The following is a 16349-nucleotide window of genomic DNA, read 5'->3' on the forward strand; positions in this document are numbered from 1 at the left end:
CCTCTAATTTCCCGAGGCATTGGGGGTATCATCTCCTCAGTGTGGTGTGGTCCTGTCTCTTTTTGCACTGAGTAGTTCTCTCAATCTCTCCCTTTAGGCTCTGAGACCTGGATAATGTTCCTGTTAGTCTGTGGCACCTCTATAGCCCCCCCTCCTTCACCCCTCCCGTTCCCTGCTGCAAACCACATTTCCATTGGTGGAAGGGCGAATGGAGTGAGGGGAAAAGGAAAAGATCAATGAGTGGGAGATCAAATGAAAGCCCTTGAGCTTTCCCTCATTCCTCCCACTGGACATCTCAGATGCTCACAGAAGGCTCTCTCTAGCTTTCTGTCTCTTTCTGATGGACAGTGCGTTTATGCCACACCTCGATTCCTTTCAATTTCAACTTAATGCTGTGTCAACTTATTGATCAGTACCTGTGTCGAATAGGCCATAGGATCTGGTTTAGATTTATCCTCCAGTGCAAGAATATTTTTTGGGGAGGCATGTTTTTTTTTTTTTGCTACTGAGCTTCACTTATTTTGTTGTCTGATGTGACATCTGCTGGTGTCTCTGGGTAATACAGGTTTTGCATGTTTTCCCGCTCAAAGTGACCTAGTTTGCACCATGGACTGGCGGCTCTTTTGGAGTGGAGGGAAATCTGCAACTCACAAATATGCCTCAGTTGACAAAATGATTTGCCAGACTTATTTTCCTTCCATCTTCCTTTTTTTCTCTTTACTTTACTTAATTGAGATGTAAGTGCTTTAATTACAAACCTTTCAGTGCGTGAAGTATAGGTCTAATGCAAAAATAGAAAGAAAGATTACGAGTGGTCGCACTCTCGCTTCACTTTAAGGAGACGCAGAGGAAGCGTGTTCCCATCTCCACCGCTAGGTGGCAGATGCGTGTATTTAAATCGATGGTTTCCTTGAACTGTCTCTGCTCTGCGGTCACTGAAGCAACACATTTTGTTGTTGTTATGTGTTGTGTGAAAAACGAGAAAACGGTGTTTTCGTTTTATGTTTATTACGGTAAAGGGGACTATCGAGAGGTACAGGGACGCCCATCACCGGAGAGCACCGCGTTATCTTCCAGGTGCGTGCGAAGCGGTGCAGGAAGAAGAGAAAGCACAACGAGCGGGGGTCCGCTCACACACGGGAGGATGGTGGCAAAGATGGAGAGCTGCGGAGCGGCGTGTCTCCCGGAGGACGGGTAAGACTCGCTGCTGCTTATCGGACAAGTGTTGGCTGGCTTTTAAAAAAACAAACAAAAAAAACCAAACACGTTTTGGGCTTTTGTGTCGCGTGCAGTTTCGTCGACACAAAGCCTGCGGAGCATTAAGCGGGCACATCGCGTCGTGTCAACACAGGAAGCGGGGGCTGCCCCGCGTGTTTGTGCGTTTGGTGCAAAAAGAAACAATTGTACAACTTACCGTGTGCTCGTTACGCATGAATGAACGTGACCAGTGAAGCTTTGTTCTTCCCCCCCCCACGCTGCACGGTGTTTACGCGCTGCTACCGCGAGGCGACTTTCTGACAACAACGTAACAACAACGTAACCTGGGGGGGGGGTATTGCACAAAAGCCTGCGCAGGTGTGCATAGCTCGGCTTTCTACTTTCTACTTATTAGGAAAGTTGCACAATCTTGTTTAAATTGCTTTTAATATGATGTGTTGGTGTGCTGGTTTTACTGTAACGTGTCTTTGCGTAACCTACCATATAAAGCACTATATGAATGTATTATTGTAAAATGTATTATTATTTAGCTTATGCTTTGCCTTAAAACTGAGCGAGCAGAGGGAAATTAATGTTCCTCTGGAAATGTACCCTCAAGACTAGACTCTCAAACTCTCTAATAAGCTGTGTCTAATTCTAAAAATCTCTCAAAAATAATGTGCACAGCCTTTGTGTGACAATGACCACACCCCATGTGGTGGCCGTGGGCCAGCGGGTCGCTGGCAGGATCCACAGTGACTGTTTGGACTGAGGACAGGGATCGTAATAGTGCTTCATTTTTAAAGCAGAACAGCAGCGTGCACATCGAGGGACACGCCAGCCACGGGTGACCCCCTTGCTGTGGTATTTTGCGACCACGTCGTATGGTGCCTGCCACGGCTGGTGAGCTTCAAGAACTGAGGGATTTAGTTCAGCAGCTTCCGTCTGAGAGGGACCAGCTATTGATGGAGCAAGACGCAGCCATCTAGAACCTGTGACCCTGGTGCGCCTCCCCCCCCCCCCCCCCCCCCCCCACACACACACACTTTGTTCCAGATGATCTTCACCCTGTTGAACGTGTGCACTATATCCCTAGGGAATGGAAATGTTCTACCTTTCGAGGCACATTGAGGAATCAAGCTTATTTTATTTTTGATCACCTTGACGGGGCCTGCAGAAACTGGCCTCTTTATTTTAAATAGGGGAAAGTAACAAAGGAAGGTAATCAAGTGCCAAACACACACTTGTGACAGTATGGCAAATGGTGCATTTATTATCAGTTTTGGGCATAGAAAAAGCGCAGTGCCATACAGAGCATCAGTGGGCCAGTGAGAGCTTCGCGCTGGTCCGATCTGCCCCCAAACACCTGCTCACGTCTGAAAGCACCTCTCCGTATCAGTGCTTCTTCATCCAACACGTGGCTCAGAAATGGGCATCAAGGTGCAGGAAGAAACACCAGTGAATTGCACTTTATATATCGCCCTCATCGTCTTTACAATTATTCACTGCGCATTTTCGCCCACCAGAGGACCCCCCCCCCCTCCCCTAACCCCCGGCCCGTCGGTCGGTCTGTCCGCAACAACTACTACTACTATGGCATCATTTGTAATATGACCTAGAGACAGATTCGGGGATGACTCATTGTCCTCTGTGATGACTGTGAAATCCTAGCATTGTGGATTGTTGTTGCCATGGTGTCAGTGACCTGCTCAGGAAGTCCCAAAGTAAACAATACCATGCAGGCTTTAATGCACTTTGTAATTCAACCCTGATAGAATTGAGAAAAAAAAAGTCCACGTGAGACATAAAAGTATTTTAAAAAATACGTTTTATTTAAGAACTATTAGCAATACGGACTGACGTGTTTTTTGTTGTTGTTTAAAAACTATAAATATAATATTGAAAGCAGTGAGGCGTCAAATGAATAACTGAATTCAGTCTTTTTGTACTTTTGTGGAGTATATGCGGCCCCACTGACGGTTGTTTATCACACACGGGTTCTCTATTTTCATTGCGTTTAGGGGAAGTTGCGGGAAGCATTTACATGTGGCATTTAGCTTTCAACCAGACACAGACGCCCTTTCAGAGGATTCTGTTATCATGTTTTATGGGAGGAAGGCAGAAACAAGTGAGAGTGGAGAACGTCTCAGAAGCCTTGTAGCCATTTTTCTTTTCTTTTTTATTTGTCTCAAAACATTTGAATGAGAAAATGCAAACTTTTTTCAAAGCAAGAGAGGTTACCATGGAAACTAATGTGCCTCCCCGTTGCATTTGGCAGAGAGAAGTTGACCTTGAAGAGGAAAAAAAACGTCTTTCCTGCACAGATGTTTTAATAAACAAAGAAACCACAGTGCCGTTATCAGGAACAACAGACAACGAAGAAAAGCCCACAACCTGGTCTGTGTTAATAATCCTAATATCTGGACACCAGAGCTCTGTATTTGTACAGAAGATAAAAACCCACGGCTGGAGAGGACCTGCTTATTTTGCCTGCTGGAGGTGGACTCGTTCTTCTCGTGGTTTGACGCGTTTTTTTCCTCACCGGCAGATCTCAGGCGTGTTGCCTCTTGTTAAAACTCAGACTGCTTCAACAGGTTGCAACAGTAACCGGCGCAGGCACAACAAATATGGACCTTGCTCCCTATTTGTTAGATATACTACGTTAATGAATTGTCAAGGTCATATCAAATGATTTAGATAGCTTCATTTTCAGGAGAAACTGATATTGCTGTGTGCTATGAGCGCGATATGGTTGGGACTAGTGTTAAATCGCTTTGAGAGGTTGTCGGACTAGAAAAGATCGATGTAGGTAGAAGTCCATTTACCATTTAATGTCAAATGCCATTTAATGTCTGTTATTGATGCGGTTTTAGTAAACCGAAATGCAATGAAAACAATGCTTCACTATACATGCTTTCGCTATTGTTGTTAGTTTTGAATTACAATGAGTTTTGATTGGTTTACCACAGTTTGATAACCACGGTATGACAATTCATGGTAAATTAAGGAATGCATTAAATATAGATCATTACAAGGTGTCATTTTCCGCTATCATTCGGGGACGCTGGTGCATCTAACGCCGCTTTGTCTGGCAGTTTTTGGTTTTTCTACCTAATCTTTCCACCGTATTCACGATTTAACCTACATCTGAGTTCTTAACGATGATGTAAGTTAAGTGTAACCACCGTACATGGTTTTAATTAAAGCGCCTCGCTTTGGACTTGTTTGCCTACCTCTACTCCCTGGACAACTAGATGGCTAGCTTCCAGTCTCTCGTTAGACCTACTGGTTTTTAAACCTACTGGTTTCCCTACGCGTGCGTGCTTAGCAGCAGATGTGTCTGCCTCTGTTTTCTGATCCGTCACACATTCACAGCCATATCGCTGAAAATCTACAAAACGCCTCACAAATCCATTGCAGCGTTTACGATTGTATAAGTGAGCCTTACATCACAGCCATTTATTTAAGAAAATATATGAAAGGAAAGATCGGAACAACCTGGATTCGAACCCCGTGGGTCAAAACATCAAATCACCAATCTACCAGCTGCTCCGTGCAGTGCGCCACAGAGCTTCACAAAGTAGACCTGCCCTTCAAGGAGCAAAACGCTTACACATCCTCCTTGACTGCCTTCAACACCATCAACCTTTTTTATTATTTTATTTTTTTGTTTTCTGTCTCTTACCTGTACGTTATCCCTTACTTTGATTTAAACTATAAAGCGTCTTTGGGTACCAAGAGAAGCGCTATACAAAACAGTTAAGTATTCTGTCATTTAGCTGACGCTTGTAATGGTAAAATACATATGTTATTACACCGTCTTATGCTAAAAGAGTGATTATTGTCTCTATTGAAGTAATGTGAGAAGAAAAGGGAGGACAGTCAAACAGGCTTTCACACCAATGCTGGAGCAAAGGAACTCTGTTACCCCGTCTTAACCTTGATTCATTTCTCACTTGATTTGTAAGTTTTCATATCCGCCATCTCACAAGGGGTTTAGTGTTTAGGGTTTGCGCCTCTCATGGCTACCTGCCACTAGAAACGACCTTCATGTGTGTGTAATATGAGGTCAGCATTTTCACTTCTCCACAGAGCACCGTAATACGTGCTTGTGTATTTGACCTCCTGCTTGCATGCAATAAATGGACTTTTTGCTGGACTTTGATCATTCATCAAGACTGTTTTCTTAGATGAACTTAGACATAAATCATTCTCTTCTCCCAAACCTTTTATTGAAATATTCCACAACACGCTTTTATCCAAAGCCACTTGCAATAAGTGCATTTCAACCTTGGATCATCCAACCTTCTCGGTGTCTCCAAGTTATGAACAAAAGTGTTCAAACCAGTATAAATTGTCGCCAAACGTTCCCAGCCAGTATCTTTCCATGCTTGGATGGATTCAACCAGAAGGGTTGGTGTCCACCGGTGAAAAGGTGAAATGCAGGCAGTTCACACTTCCTGTTTTTCACATTCATTGGGCTGTTCCTGTGCTACAGAGAGCCCGCACGGCACCTTTAACTTATAAATCATCCTGTTGTCATCACACAACCAAATGTCCCCATCATAGCTGTAATGGTTTTAATGTTTTTAATGTTATCTCCTTTTGCTTACAGAGAAAGGGACATCCCTCCTACCCTTGAAAAAAAAGGTAAACATCAACCGGTTTTTATTCTCTCCCTCCCTCCCTTATTTTGCACTCTTCTCCATCTCCGGTCATGCTTCCATACAACTATGTCTGTCCTCAGGCTTCTTTTTAATATTTAAAAGGCATGTATCACCATCTATTATTCGGCACTGCTTTTCTTTCCCTTCTTCTCTTCACCACTTCCCATCTTTCTCTCGTCTGCCAGTTCGGCCTGCGTGATTTCAATATTATTTGCCTTCGAGAGCAGCAGGATTTATGCATATGGCCACTTGTTTCTCCGGTTTTGCATTTGCCGCACACTAATACACAATCATATGTTTACACATACTGTATATATGTTTTTATCTTTTGCTGGTGAGTTACCACATTTATTAAGGTTTTAAATCCAGGCTTTGAAAATCATGTTCAAATTCAATTGAAGAAAATGTTCTTTTCAGTTCACCTGGTAATTACGGATTGTCGTACAGCTGGTCATAATTGGTATTACATTGATGTGACTTTTTCACCCCTGACACTGTTTCAATATGGATTGGTAAAACTCTTTTCTAAAACATTTTCAAAATACCATCCTGTGTAAAAATCACTGGAATCATTGGAGTGCGACATGAGCATATCATACACAAATGGTTCATGCACTTATTTAGACCAGCAGATGGCAGGCAATACTCATGAAACCATCCAAACCTTTTGAGGCTGTAAACACGTCTGTGTGTGTTTGTTTGCACATGCGTGTGTATCCTGGCGGGTGTTCTATCTCCACCTTGTTTGTCAGTCTGATGAAGGCAGCGGGCCATGCCACAGTGAAGAGGGATGCCTGCCTGCTGGCTCAGATGAGGTGGCATCAGCAGCAGATACAGAGATAGGCCAGAGGAGGCATGTGAGGACACGGTGAGAGGGAGACGTGGAGAGAGGAGACGGGAGAGAGAGCCGACAGAGGTGATGCAGACAGATGGGGCGTAGCGGAGGGGAGAGATGGAAGAGGGCGATGTTGTGAGTGGACAAGGGATGGCAGCATCTGCTTGTTAGTCTAAGATAAAACTCTGTGGGCCAGAGAGGATGGGCTCCATCCATTAGCGAGCCAGGCACTCAGCCAGATGGCCGGGGCCACGGACGCTCACCGCTGCCGTGATGAGACGAGCAGCAGCTCCCCTGGACCCATCTGTATAAATGCGGCAGAATGTTAATGCATGGCACCCATCACAGGCGTCTTCATGGGGCATCTTCATGGGGCATGTGTTCAGCTGCTAAGCAGTGATGGAGCTGTAAAGGCGGGAGGTGGAAGTCAGACAGGCCCAGGGCTTTTTTGATGAGTAATGTTTACAAAAAACGTTCACTGCTCAAACGTAAGTAAACTACAAGAAGCTCAGGCTGCCCACGTCTGTTCTGTTAACCCCAGTCTGAATATTGTAAAAATATTTATGATGCTTCGAAACTTAATAAGTGTTGACATGAGGATGATGTGATTAACAACACGTTTTGTAATAACGGATCAATAGTACTAATAGGATGAAACCTACATACCAGACAGCTCAAACAATTACTATTAACATAAATATATACAATTACTAATCTGTTACAGATAACCTGATCGAAAGTGACAGCAGCAGCTCAGGTAAGCACAAATATAATATGAATCCAGAATGATCCGCTCTGTGTCATGTGCTTTACACATCGATTCATTAAACAGAAAACACTGGGACATCTACTGAGGAGAGCTCAGAGGAGGAAGATGAAGATGAAGATGAAGAGGAGGATGGGGACACTGGTGAGATACACACTTTGGACTAATTTTAGAGGAATAGTTCAATTTTATACGTCTGGCTTATTAACTTCTGTCCCTCTCATGTCTGTGTGTTCAATATGAAGCTACAGCCAGGTGGGAATTTAAGCTATTTTAGTATAAAAAAACAAAACAAGAAACACCTACCCCTGCTTAGAAGACTATTCGTTCCTTAATCTCAGCAAGAAAGTAAATAAGCATATTTTTCAAAATGTAGAATAATTTCTTTAATGCATTTACAGTTCTTTTTGTCAGGGACAATAGGAAGAAACCTTTCTTAATATTTACATGCTCAACTGCATGATCATACCGCTTTAATTTCTGTTTCTGACCCTTCTTTCCCGTTCTACCACAAGGCTGTGCTCAGGAGGGTGGAGGACACGAAGGTAAGAACAGACCTTCTGTAATCTGACTGTACACTGAAATTTAGATTTTTTTTAAATTATTTTTTTAGATCTGGGCTATACAAAATAAAATGAATTGAATTCTTGACAGTCGCCCAAACATTTTACAAGCTGCAGAGTGGGTGGGGATCAATTTGATGTCCTTTATGTTCTTTGCAGAAAATGCAGAGGAGTCTAAAAATGGTGTGACATTTAAGATCTTCCTTCAGACAAAGCAGCTGGTCTTTTTCATACAAGTGTCTGCCTGAGGTTAATCACAAGCTTTCCGTTTTGATTCACACGATTCATTTGGGCTTTGTTATTATTTCTCCCTCTAGATTTGGTCCCTGGAACCGAATCAGATCTCTCAAATGGTTCAGGTAAGTGGATCATAGCTGATGTGGTAGCACAGCGAATGTTCTGTCGATTGGGTCACATCTCCTGTAAATATCATCCTGTTTTATTTGCATATGATCTGACAGATGAGATGATCTTCAAATTGTGCTGTGAAAAATGCAAAGCCACCCAGCAGGTGAGCTCGGAAACCATTGGAAAGAATGTAATGATTTGAAATGTATAGTCTACCTTTTCATGAATAATCCTACTTTGCCCGATTGTTATAACAGAGCCACGGCAATGAGCTCGTTACCCCCCGGAGGATCTCCAAGGGCCGATTTCAGTGAGTACCACAGTGTGTCTCTGACACCGATCGTACACCATCACTGACTCTGCCTGTTTGTTAGGGTGCAGCTGGAAGGGGAGGGCACATACCGGTGTTCGGTCACCGGTCTGGTGTTTGAAGCATCGGAGCGGGTGCTGGTGCGCTACTCCGTCTTATCCTGGTCAAAGTTCAGTAACTTCCTCGGGGACTCCTGGAGATTTGCTGGACCCATCTTTAACGTGGACACGGTCAATAAGGAAGCTTCTGCCCTCGCGTCCATTCAGTTCCCTCACTCCATCTGCATTAGCGGTGAGCATGAATCCCGGCGCTGTCGGGCCTGCTGCATGTCTCCTGTTTTCAATAAATCATTCGTCTTTACGGTCTTCACCTCCTGTGGTGAATATGTGGCCCTAAACATCAATATCTCCTACAAAAACGTTGTTAATAGTTAGTCTTGAAACTAAAGGTGCAGTTCTTAATTATGACCCATGATAAGCCTTTACCCAAATGATTTTTTTATCAATGATTCAAAGCTGCTTCGGGCGGAAGATGAAATCTTCTTTTTCCTTGTTGTCGACGCACAGATCCAGAAAACAAGACGTCATTCAGCGTCCTGCACATGAAGGACAACCGTCCACTCATCGAGCCGACAGTAGACCACTCAGGAAGCCACGTTAAGTGGAATGTGACGTCCCTTTCGCCCGTGGGGCCCATCATTCCCCTCAGCCCGGCTAGAGAGCGGCACGGCGTGGTCCTGGTTTACTGGCTGTCCAGTAACGGCAGCAGCAGCAGCAACAACAACAACAACAAGTTCCACATCTTCCTGGCGCCCAACAGCTCATCTGAGATCCAGGTTAGCGTGGTTACTGAATGAGTCTCTAGAGCAGATGATTGGCACTTTTCGTACTCCTTACTGGACCAGCGCAACACCGTCAAAGCTCTTGTACGGAGATTTGTCTCTTAAAATCTGTAGATCCAGGATTCCCCTTTTTAAACAGGCACTTAACTCCATGTTGGGCAATTTTACAGTGTCAGTGTCAATTGCACATTTACTTGTGCAATTGTTTTTTAAACACTGCAGTTTCATTACTCGACACAGTGTAATGTCAATACAAACACATGCGCTTATTAAGTGCCCATTTTCATCAAATTACAATTTCTTTCCCATTTTGAAATAGACATGTTAAAGATCCAACCTTAAGACATGAGGTGAGCAAACTTAAGTTTGTCAGAAAAACAACCTTTTCATGCCTCTGCACATTTTATGTTTCAATTTCAACTTTTTTGTTCTCGATGTGTGGGAAGCACACAACGCAAAGTAATGTTCCATTCATAAAACCATTATCGGAGTCTCCCTAATCGTCACTTTCAATCATGACAACTGCTCAATAGATAAAAATCCAGCAAAATGCTGTTAATCGTGTTTGAAAATGAGAACATCGTCCGGGCAAAACCAAACTTTCACTTCCTTTTCCTTTTATTACTTTATAACACGTTAGAGGGTAGGGTTTCCAGATCTCCGAGGTTACTCAGGAAGTGGGTTTGTGGTTGGGTGTGAGCATGTGTGTTTGGGAAGGTGCAGCTGGTCAGCATACACAGTGGAATGTTGTTTGTTCGGATCGGATGCATTTTCCATAACTTTAAAGCCAAACCGTCGGTGTCTTTTTCTTCACAGCAGCTTCCGTTTTTTCCACTGTGACCACGGCCAGTTTATCTCACTGAATGTCGAGCGCCATTCAGCGTGCAACAAAGACGGGATTCATGCTCTGCCTCTTTCTTCCTTTTGTCATTATGTAAACCAGGATATTCGCAAACAGGTGCGTGGCCACCGGAATCGCTGCGAGCGGATAGTGAAGCCTCCTCAATGTTTACTGAATGAGGGGACGTATCGGCTCCTGAGCGAGCCAGAGGGAGAGATCAAACCTCAGGTGTGTGTGTGTGTGTGTGTGTGTGTGTGTGTGTGTGGCGCTGTCGTAATATCAGATCTTCACCACAACATTCTCAAGGCCAAAACATTTCATGATATCAATTTGATTGCAATATCTAAATAAAATGAAAATATTTTTCTAGTAAAATAAATGAAAAAATGAATCATGAATTATAAATTATTTTCCATAGCCCAAAATCAAAATAGATTATTTTAGATCAGTATTCTATAAAGACGTTATGATATAGTAAGTCCTATATAAAAAGGCACTGTTGTGAACTCCCAGGAAGTAAAATAAGTAAAATGAGTAAAATAATAAAAGTCATAGTTCTCTAAGTCATAATAATATTTTTAAAAAGACAGGGATCACTTTGTTTCCTGTCCTCTCTGTGGCACAGAATCCCTCACTTCGAATTGATAATAATTAGTGCTGTCAGTTAAACGCGTTATTAACGACGTTAACGCGAACCCATTTTAACAACATCATTTTTGGAATTTTTTAAAAACTTTTCTTCCTTAGTAAACTTGTTTGCTGGCTAAGACCAAGCAGCCAGAAAGACAGAAGACCGGAGGAATTTTTTAATGCGATTTATTTTATTAACCTCATGTTAAATATTATATAAATTTAACTGTGATACTTTCTACAGTGCCTTTGTGGCTGTGAACATAACTGGTGTTGCGCTATAGACGATATTTAACATGCACGTTGGAGCGGCACTCCGTCATGTGCCATAGAAGATAAAAAGCGGGCCTGTGATTTGGGCCTCCGGCAGTTTGTGTCTGATCTGGAGAACTTTCTGGTTAAGCTACATGATTCCATCTCATTTCACGCCCGATTCGGACTGGTGGCACTACTGGCCGCCATTAAGAATAACTGCATAGAAAACGTTCTGGTTGATGGTCTCATTTACATATGTGAGTCATGTAGATGCCTCCGTATTCCATTTAGACTTTCATAACCAGTTAAAAGTTCTCCCTAGGTACTGTAGTAATATGTGTTTATATATTTGCATGTTGACATGTCTCTGTGCAGGATTTGACATTCACCTTTGCGGTGACCCAGATGAAAGGCTTCTTTGAAGCTTTCTTTGAGGAGCCCCCTCCCTTCAAATTGTCTCTTGTAGAGGTCGAAACCGAGACGACTGTATGGTCCAGCACCATCAGAGAAGGTACCGGTGCTTTACCCTCACACTGAACATGTTTCTTGATTAGGTGGTAAAAAAAGCGCTGAACTGAATTTCTTTTTCTAGTTTAATTAGCTTTTTTCACACATTTTTCAGTTTCTAACACAGCTGTCAAGTCACTCCACATGGTTTTGTGTTGTAGCTTGTGTCCATGTGTAATTTGGTTTCTACTCTGATCTGTGTCTTAATACCTTAAACTTTCCAGAAGACTGTGTGATAAAAACAGAAAAGAGGGAAGAAAGGAAAAGGTCAGACAGTAAGTTTTCCGTGTTTCCTGTTCTTTGATTTGATATTTCGTCACACACGCCTTCAGTTTTCACAGGTTGGCTCACAGCATATGTCTCTCTCTCTTAGGCAGAAAGAGGAAAAGCAGCCCAGAGGAACAGAGAGACCCTAAAAGGACTCGATGGCAGGACGAGTCGGGTAACCTTTCTGGTTCCCAGTCAGAAGAAACCTGCCCCCCTCCGATCTATTTTCCAGATACAAAAATAATTCTGAAATCAAGCACCTGTATATACTGTATTGTGTGTCTTTTTCTAGATGCAGTGAAAACAAGGACTTGGCTCCAGGACATGACAGAGAAGCAGCTTCTGCAGCTGGCCAAGCAGCTCGGGAAGGAGTGGAAGCAAGTGGGCATCTTCATAGACTTGACATCCAAGGAGGTGGACGACATCAAGGAAGCGGAGCCGGATGTGACCATGCAGAAGCACAAGATGCTGGTAACGTGGAAGAACAGAAGGCAGCCGGGAAAGGCCACAGCTTACGACCTGTTTCAAAGTGTGAAGAACCTGGATGAATTGTCAAATGAGTTTCATCAAATACTTAACGGTAAATACCTGCAGACATGGAAAGAATACAAATAGTAATGATGGATAACCATAAACTCTAGGATTGTACGTTGGAAAGCACCTCGGGGATACGGTTAAGATACACGTTTCCTGATATTGCTATACATTGCCGTATTATTTGTTTTTGTAAAAATATAACTTGCGTTATACCACATGGATAGTATAATGCAAACATCATGTATTGAACACTCAGCAAATAGTTCTTGTTTCATAGATGCCTGTTGTTCTCCCCATTTGCTCTTTCATAATTGTGTGTCTTTTTGTTTTTTTTAGAGATGATTACCAATCCAGAAGCAATATGAAAGAGGTTTGCCTTAAACGGACTTTGGACTGTGAAGAAAAATCCAACCTCAGGAATACAACGAAGCTGAGGATGAGCCGACATTAGCTCCTTAAATTCTGTAGTCAATACAGAATAGAACAGCTGCACCAAAAGCTTCCCTTTCATAGCCAGGATGTGATGCATAGCATTATTGAGGATAAAAAGTGACCAGAAGAGATAGAGGTCATTGAGTTCTTTTGGTAGCTAATTGTATAGCCAGTAGCATATGTAAATGTGGGTCATGCAGTGTTTAAACTGCAAAAAAATGGGAAAACGTCTACCGGTGCATGATATTGTTTATTTTTTAAACCATATGTTTGTGGTAGTTCACACGTATGTGGTCATGTGACTGTCCAAAGGATGAAGCTATTTACTGATACCTTTTTTATATTTGACCTGTTCATATGAATCTGTTTTCAAGTCTATTTTGTGGGTTTATTTTTTTTTACCAATTCAGAAGCTGTAAAACTAAATGAGTTGCCAGAGGTCCTTAATTATGTTTATTTTAACTTGAATTTTGAATGACGATCACCTAGTGACACGAACACACATCATGTTTTACTATAAATGTTGGCTACAAACATTTTTGCAAGCATTTGGATGCAGGTTTGCAACTGTCAACTGTATTTGGAAATGACACTTTATCCAGACATCCCTGAAAGTCTTTGGGTCTTCCGTGCCGATATGAAGCGGTAATGTTTACATTTATTGAGGGCTTCTCCCTTCAAACAACTTGCCACTATCATGTGTTCTACAATAAATTGTATATTTGTAATACAGCAAATGTTGACTGAATAAAACTTTGTACGAAATTGAAGTGTCGTCAGTTCCGTTTTCATTTGCTACCTGTTCCATACAAATATCAGTAAAGGCTTTTTGAGTTGGGATAAAATAAAAGTGTGGAAATATGGTGGTTTTCGATATATAATTATATATTAGTATATAATAAGGTTGCAGCAGGTTTACTTCCTGTGGTCTCCATGAATTGGTTAATGATGATACTTAAAACCTGGACGCTCCTCATTATCTTACATTTACTACCATCCATCCATATGTCATCTCTGCAACTAAAAAACCAGGGGCTGACCGGGCAGGTAACCATTTGTGCTCAGCGGCTACACTCCGACCAAATGTCCACGTTCCTTCACTTTGAATGTTGGATGCTCTAAGTCATCATTTGCAGGGTTAAAGGGAGGCAAAGTTACACCTGCTTTGAGCAATTGCCACCAAATATCCGGTCTGCATTTCTTTGCAATTGTTTCCAGTGTCTCGCCAAAGAATTTTATAATAATTTTTATTGAGCAAATGTTAACTGTCTTAAAAAAAACAAGAGAAAGTGTATTTGTACTTAATTTATGTTCCATTTTCACTTGCACCCAGTTCCATACAAATATCACTTCCACTTCAGCACTATTAAAAAAGATGTCTAAATACCAATAAATAACTCAATTAATTAGGCAATTAAAATAAATAAATAAATAAATGTAATAAATACATCGGGATAAATATAAATAAATAATGTTCTGCAGCAATAACTTGGTCAGCAAATAGGAAGGCTCCTTCAGTTGTGATGACTGAAGCAGAGATATTGTGGTTGGAATGATGGGGATGATGGTTATCAGGTTGCAGGATGTTTACTTCCTGTGGTCTCCTGAGGCGATGTAACCCATTGCACGGTTGATGGTGATGGTTCGGACATAGAAGCCCCTCATTATCTTTTTCAGCTCCACCCTGTTATCAAAGGAGTCACTTTTCCACGGCCACTGGGCAGCATCCTCCGAAGGAAAAAAAAACCAAGAGGGCAAGAACATAAATATTCACGAGAAAACTAAACCGGTAAATACTAAACACAAAAATAAGGAATAGAAAAATACCTTTGAGAAGTAATTCTCTCCATTCTGCATTAGGGGGCAGGTCTGTATAAAACAAGGGGGATTTCATCAGGCATCAAATGTTATTTACCAGAAGATTTTCTTTCACTATCTCTGTCTTCCTCCCGCATGCACGATAAACACACCTTCCACAGCCACTGTATTATTTCCAGAGTCGGACTGAGAAGTGAAACTTCCACTGGTGTCCTGAGATTCAATGTGCAGTAGGACTGGAGGGCAGCAGCATAGAATGACAGGTCCTTCCCGATGTTGCTCAGACATTCGCTCTGTAAAGTCCAACAAGAACAATCAGTCATCCGTCTGCTTTATAATGTTAATGAGGGTTTAAGGGATAAAACGGGTGGATTTGTGGAACAAAGGGTTTGTCTGATAATTCTAGGAAAAACATTTAAAAAAGGAATTGCATACCTCACTGAAAGATGAATTTCTTTGCATCGTGCAGCTTGAGCCCTGTGTGATCCAACGCATTTTGTAAATGAGCAATTTGTTTCCCACAAAAGAATAATTGTCTTTTTAGACAACACAAAATTAAAGATTATTCAAAGTTTTGTAATTATAATATTTCAGAATTTCTATCACTCAGAAACCTTCAACTCACCCAAGTCAAAGTGGGGGCGCAGGCCAGCACTGTCTCATCTTGACTCCTAACCCGCACTGTATCTGTATCTGTGGGAGGTATGCCATGAAACAAAACACCCTGTAATAAAAAAAATAATAAAAAAAACAGGGGATTTAATTATGAATACGGCGGTGTGCGGCAGAGCATACAAAAGCCAGGAAAAAAAGCCAAATCAAATAGTATACTCACATCCCTGAGAAGCGTTGAGATATTGCGCAGGAGGTCCCGGAGGCGCAGAGAGCAGTCTCCGTACTGCTCTGCGCTGGGTGCGCTCACCGGGACTCCGCTACATGTGCGCCACGTCAAAGTCAGCAGCAGCGCACAGCTGGCCATGTCTGCAAGACGCGACAAAAATGCAAGCGTCCCCACGTGAGTCTCACAAGTTTACGCCAGTGTCATGACAACAGGAAGAAGAAAAAACAAACCGGGTGGTGCAGGACTTACAGAAATGAGATCCTGTCATCTTTCGGGTCAGATAAATATCTCTGGTCGAGTCTGGTTGTTAAGTCTCACAGTGTAGCTGACTTCTTTAATCTCACTGTATTTATATGCATTGGAGAGAGAGGGTTGGGGGGGGTGGGGGGGCATTCCCTTGGATGTCCTGAATGAGCACATGCCAAAAGGAAACTAAAACTTGTCATCTGTGATTTTCTCGTTGTTGATCATCTATTAGTCGTGGCGAAACTGGAAGTCGCTTTGTTTGTCCCAGATTTAAAGAAACCAACTACGGGAAAAACATAAGTAAATTCAAACTGAGTGGGACATCCTTGATGATTCACGGGTATAAATGCAGGCCAATGCCAATTTGAATATGAGTCGCCTTTTATGAGCAGATCACTGCCTCCACATGCCCTGCAAACTACCGAGGTCATCTTGTTTTGCAAAACAA

General features: G+C 42.3%; 2 protein-coding genes across 5 annotated transcripts; one reads left to right on the top strand and one right to left on the bottom strand.

Annotated features, from left to right (window-relative positions):
- The first annotated feature begins 530 nt into the window (after positions 1-530).
- si:dkeyp-97b10.3 (uncharacterized) lies at positions 531-13766 on the top strand. 4 transcript variants are annotated; one of them, XM_062561179.1, is made up of 17 exons: positions 531-1194; positions 5813-5847; positions 7424-7456; positions 7532-7608; positions 7968-8010; positions 8188-8211; positions 8346-8387; positions 8490-8539; positions 8634-8686; positions 8751-8977; positions 9253-9521; positions 10471-10596; positions 11629-11764; positions 11985-12035; positions 12134-12202; positions 12320-12607; positions 12901-13766. In XM_062561179.1, exons 1-17 carry the CDS (start codon positions 884-886, stop codon positions 12927-12929), a joined length of 1863 nt encoding a protein of 620 aa, XP_062417163.1. In that variant the 5' UTR covers positions 531-883; the 3' UTR covers positions 12930-13766. The 4 variants fall into 4 exon arrangements, with proteins under 4 accessions (XP_062417163.1, XP_062417164.1, XP_062417165.1 ...); XM_062561180.1 differs by having other exon boundaries at positions 533-1194; positions 7532-7609; positions 7981-8010; XM_062561181.1 differs by lacking the exon at positions 8188-8211 and having other exon boundaries at positions 533-1194.
- Positions 13767-14352: 586 nt separating this feature from the next.
- Positions 14353-15940, bottom strand: il12a (interleukin 12a). Its single transcript, XM_062561630.1, has 6 exons — positions 15650-15940; positions 15440-15538; positions 15250-15291; positions 14967-15107; positions 14824-14865; positions 14353-14724 (listed from the first exon to the last, which is right to left on the bottom strand). Exons 1-6 carry the CDS (start codon positions 15791-15793, stop codon positions 14584-14586), a joined length of 609 nt encoding a protein of 202 aa, XP_062417614.1. The 5' UTR covers positions 15794-15940; the 3' UTR covers positions 14353-14583.
- Between the last annotated feature and the right edge of the window lie 409 nt (positions 15941-16349).

The sequence above is a fragment of the Pungitius pungitius genome, chromosome 3 (genome assembly GCF_949316345.1).
Source record: "Pungitius pungitius chromosome 3, fPunPun2.1, whole genome shotgun sequence".
In the NCBI taxonomy this organism is placed as follows: Eukaryota; Metazoa; Chordata; class Actinopteri; order Perciformes; family Gasterosteidae; genus Pungitius; species Pungitius pungitius.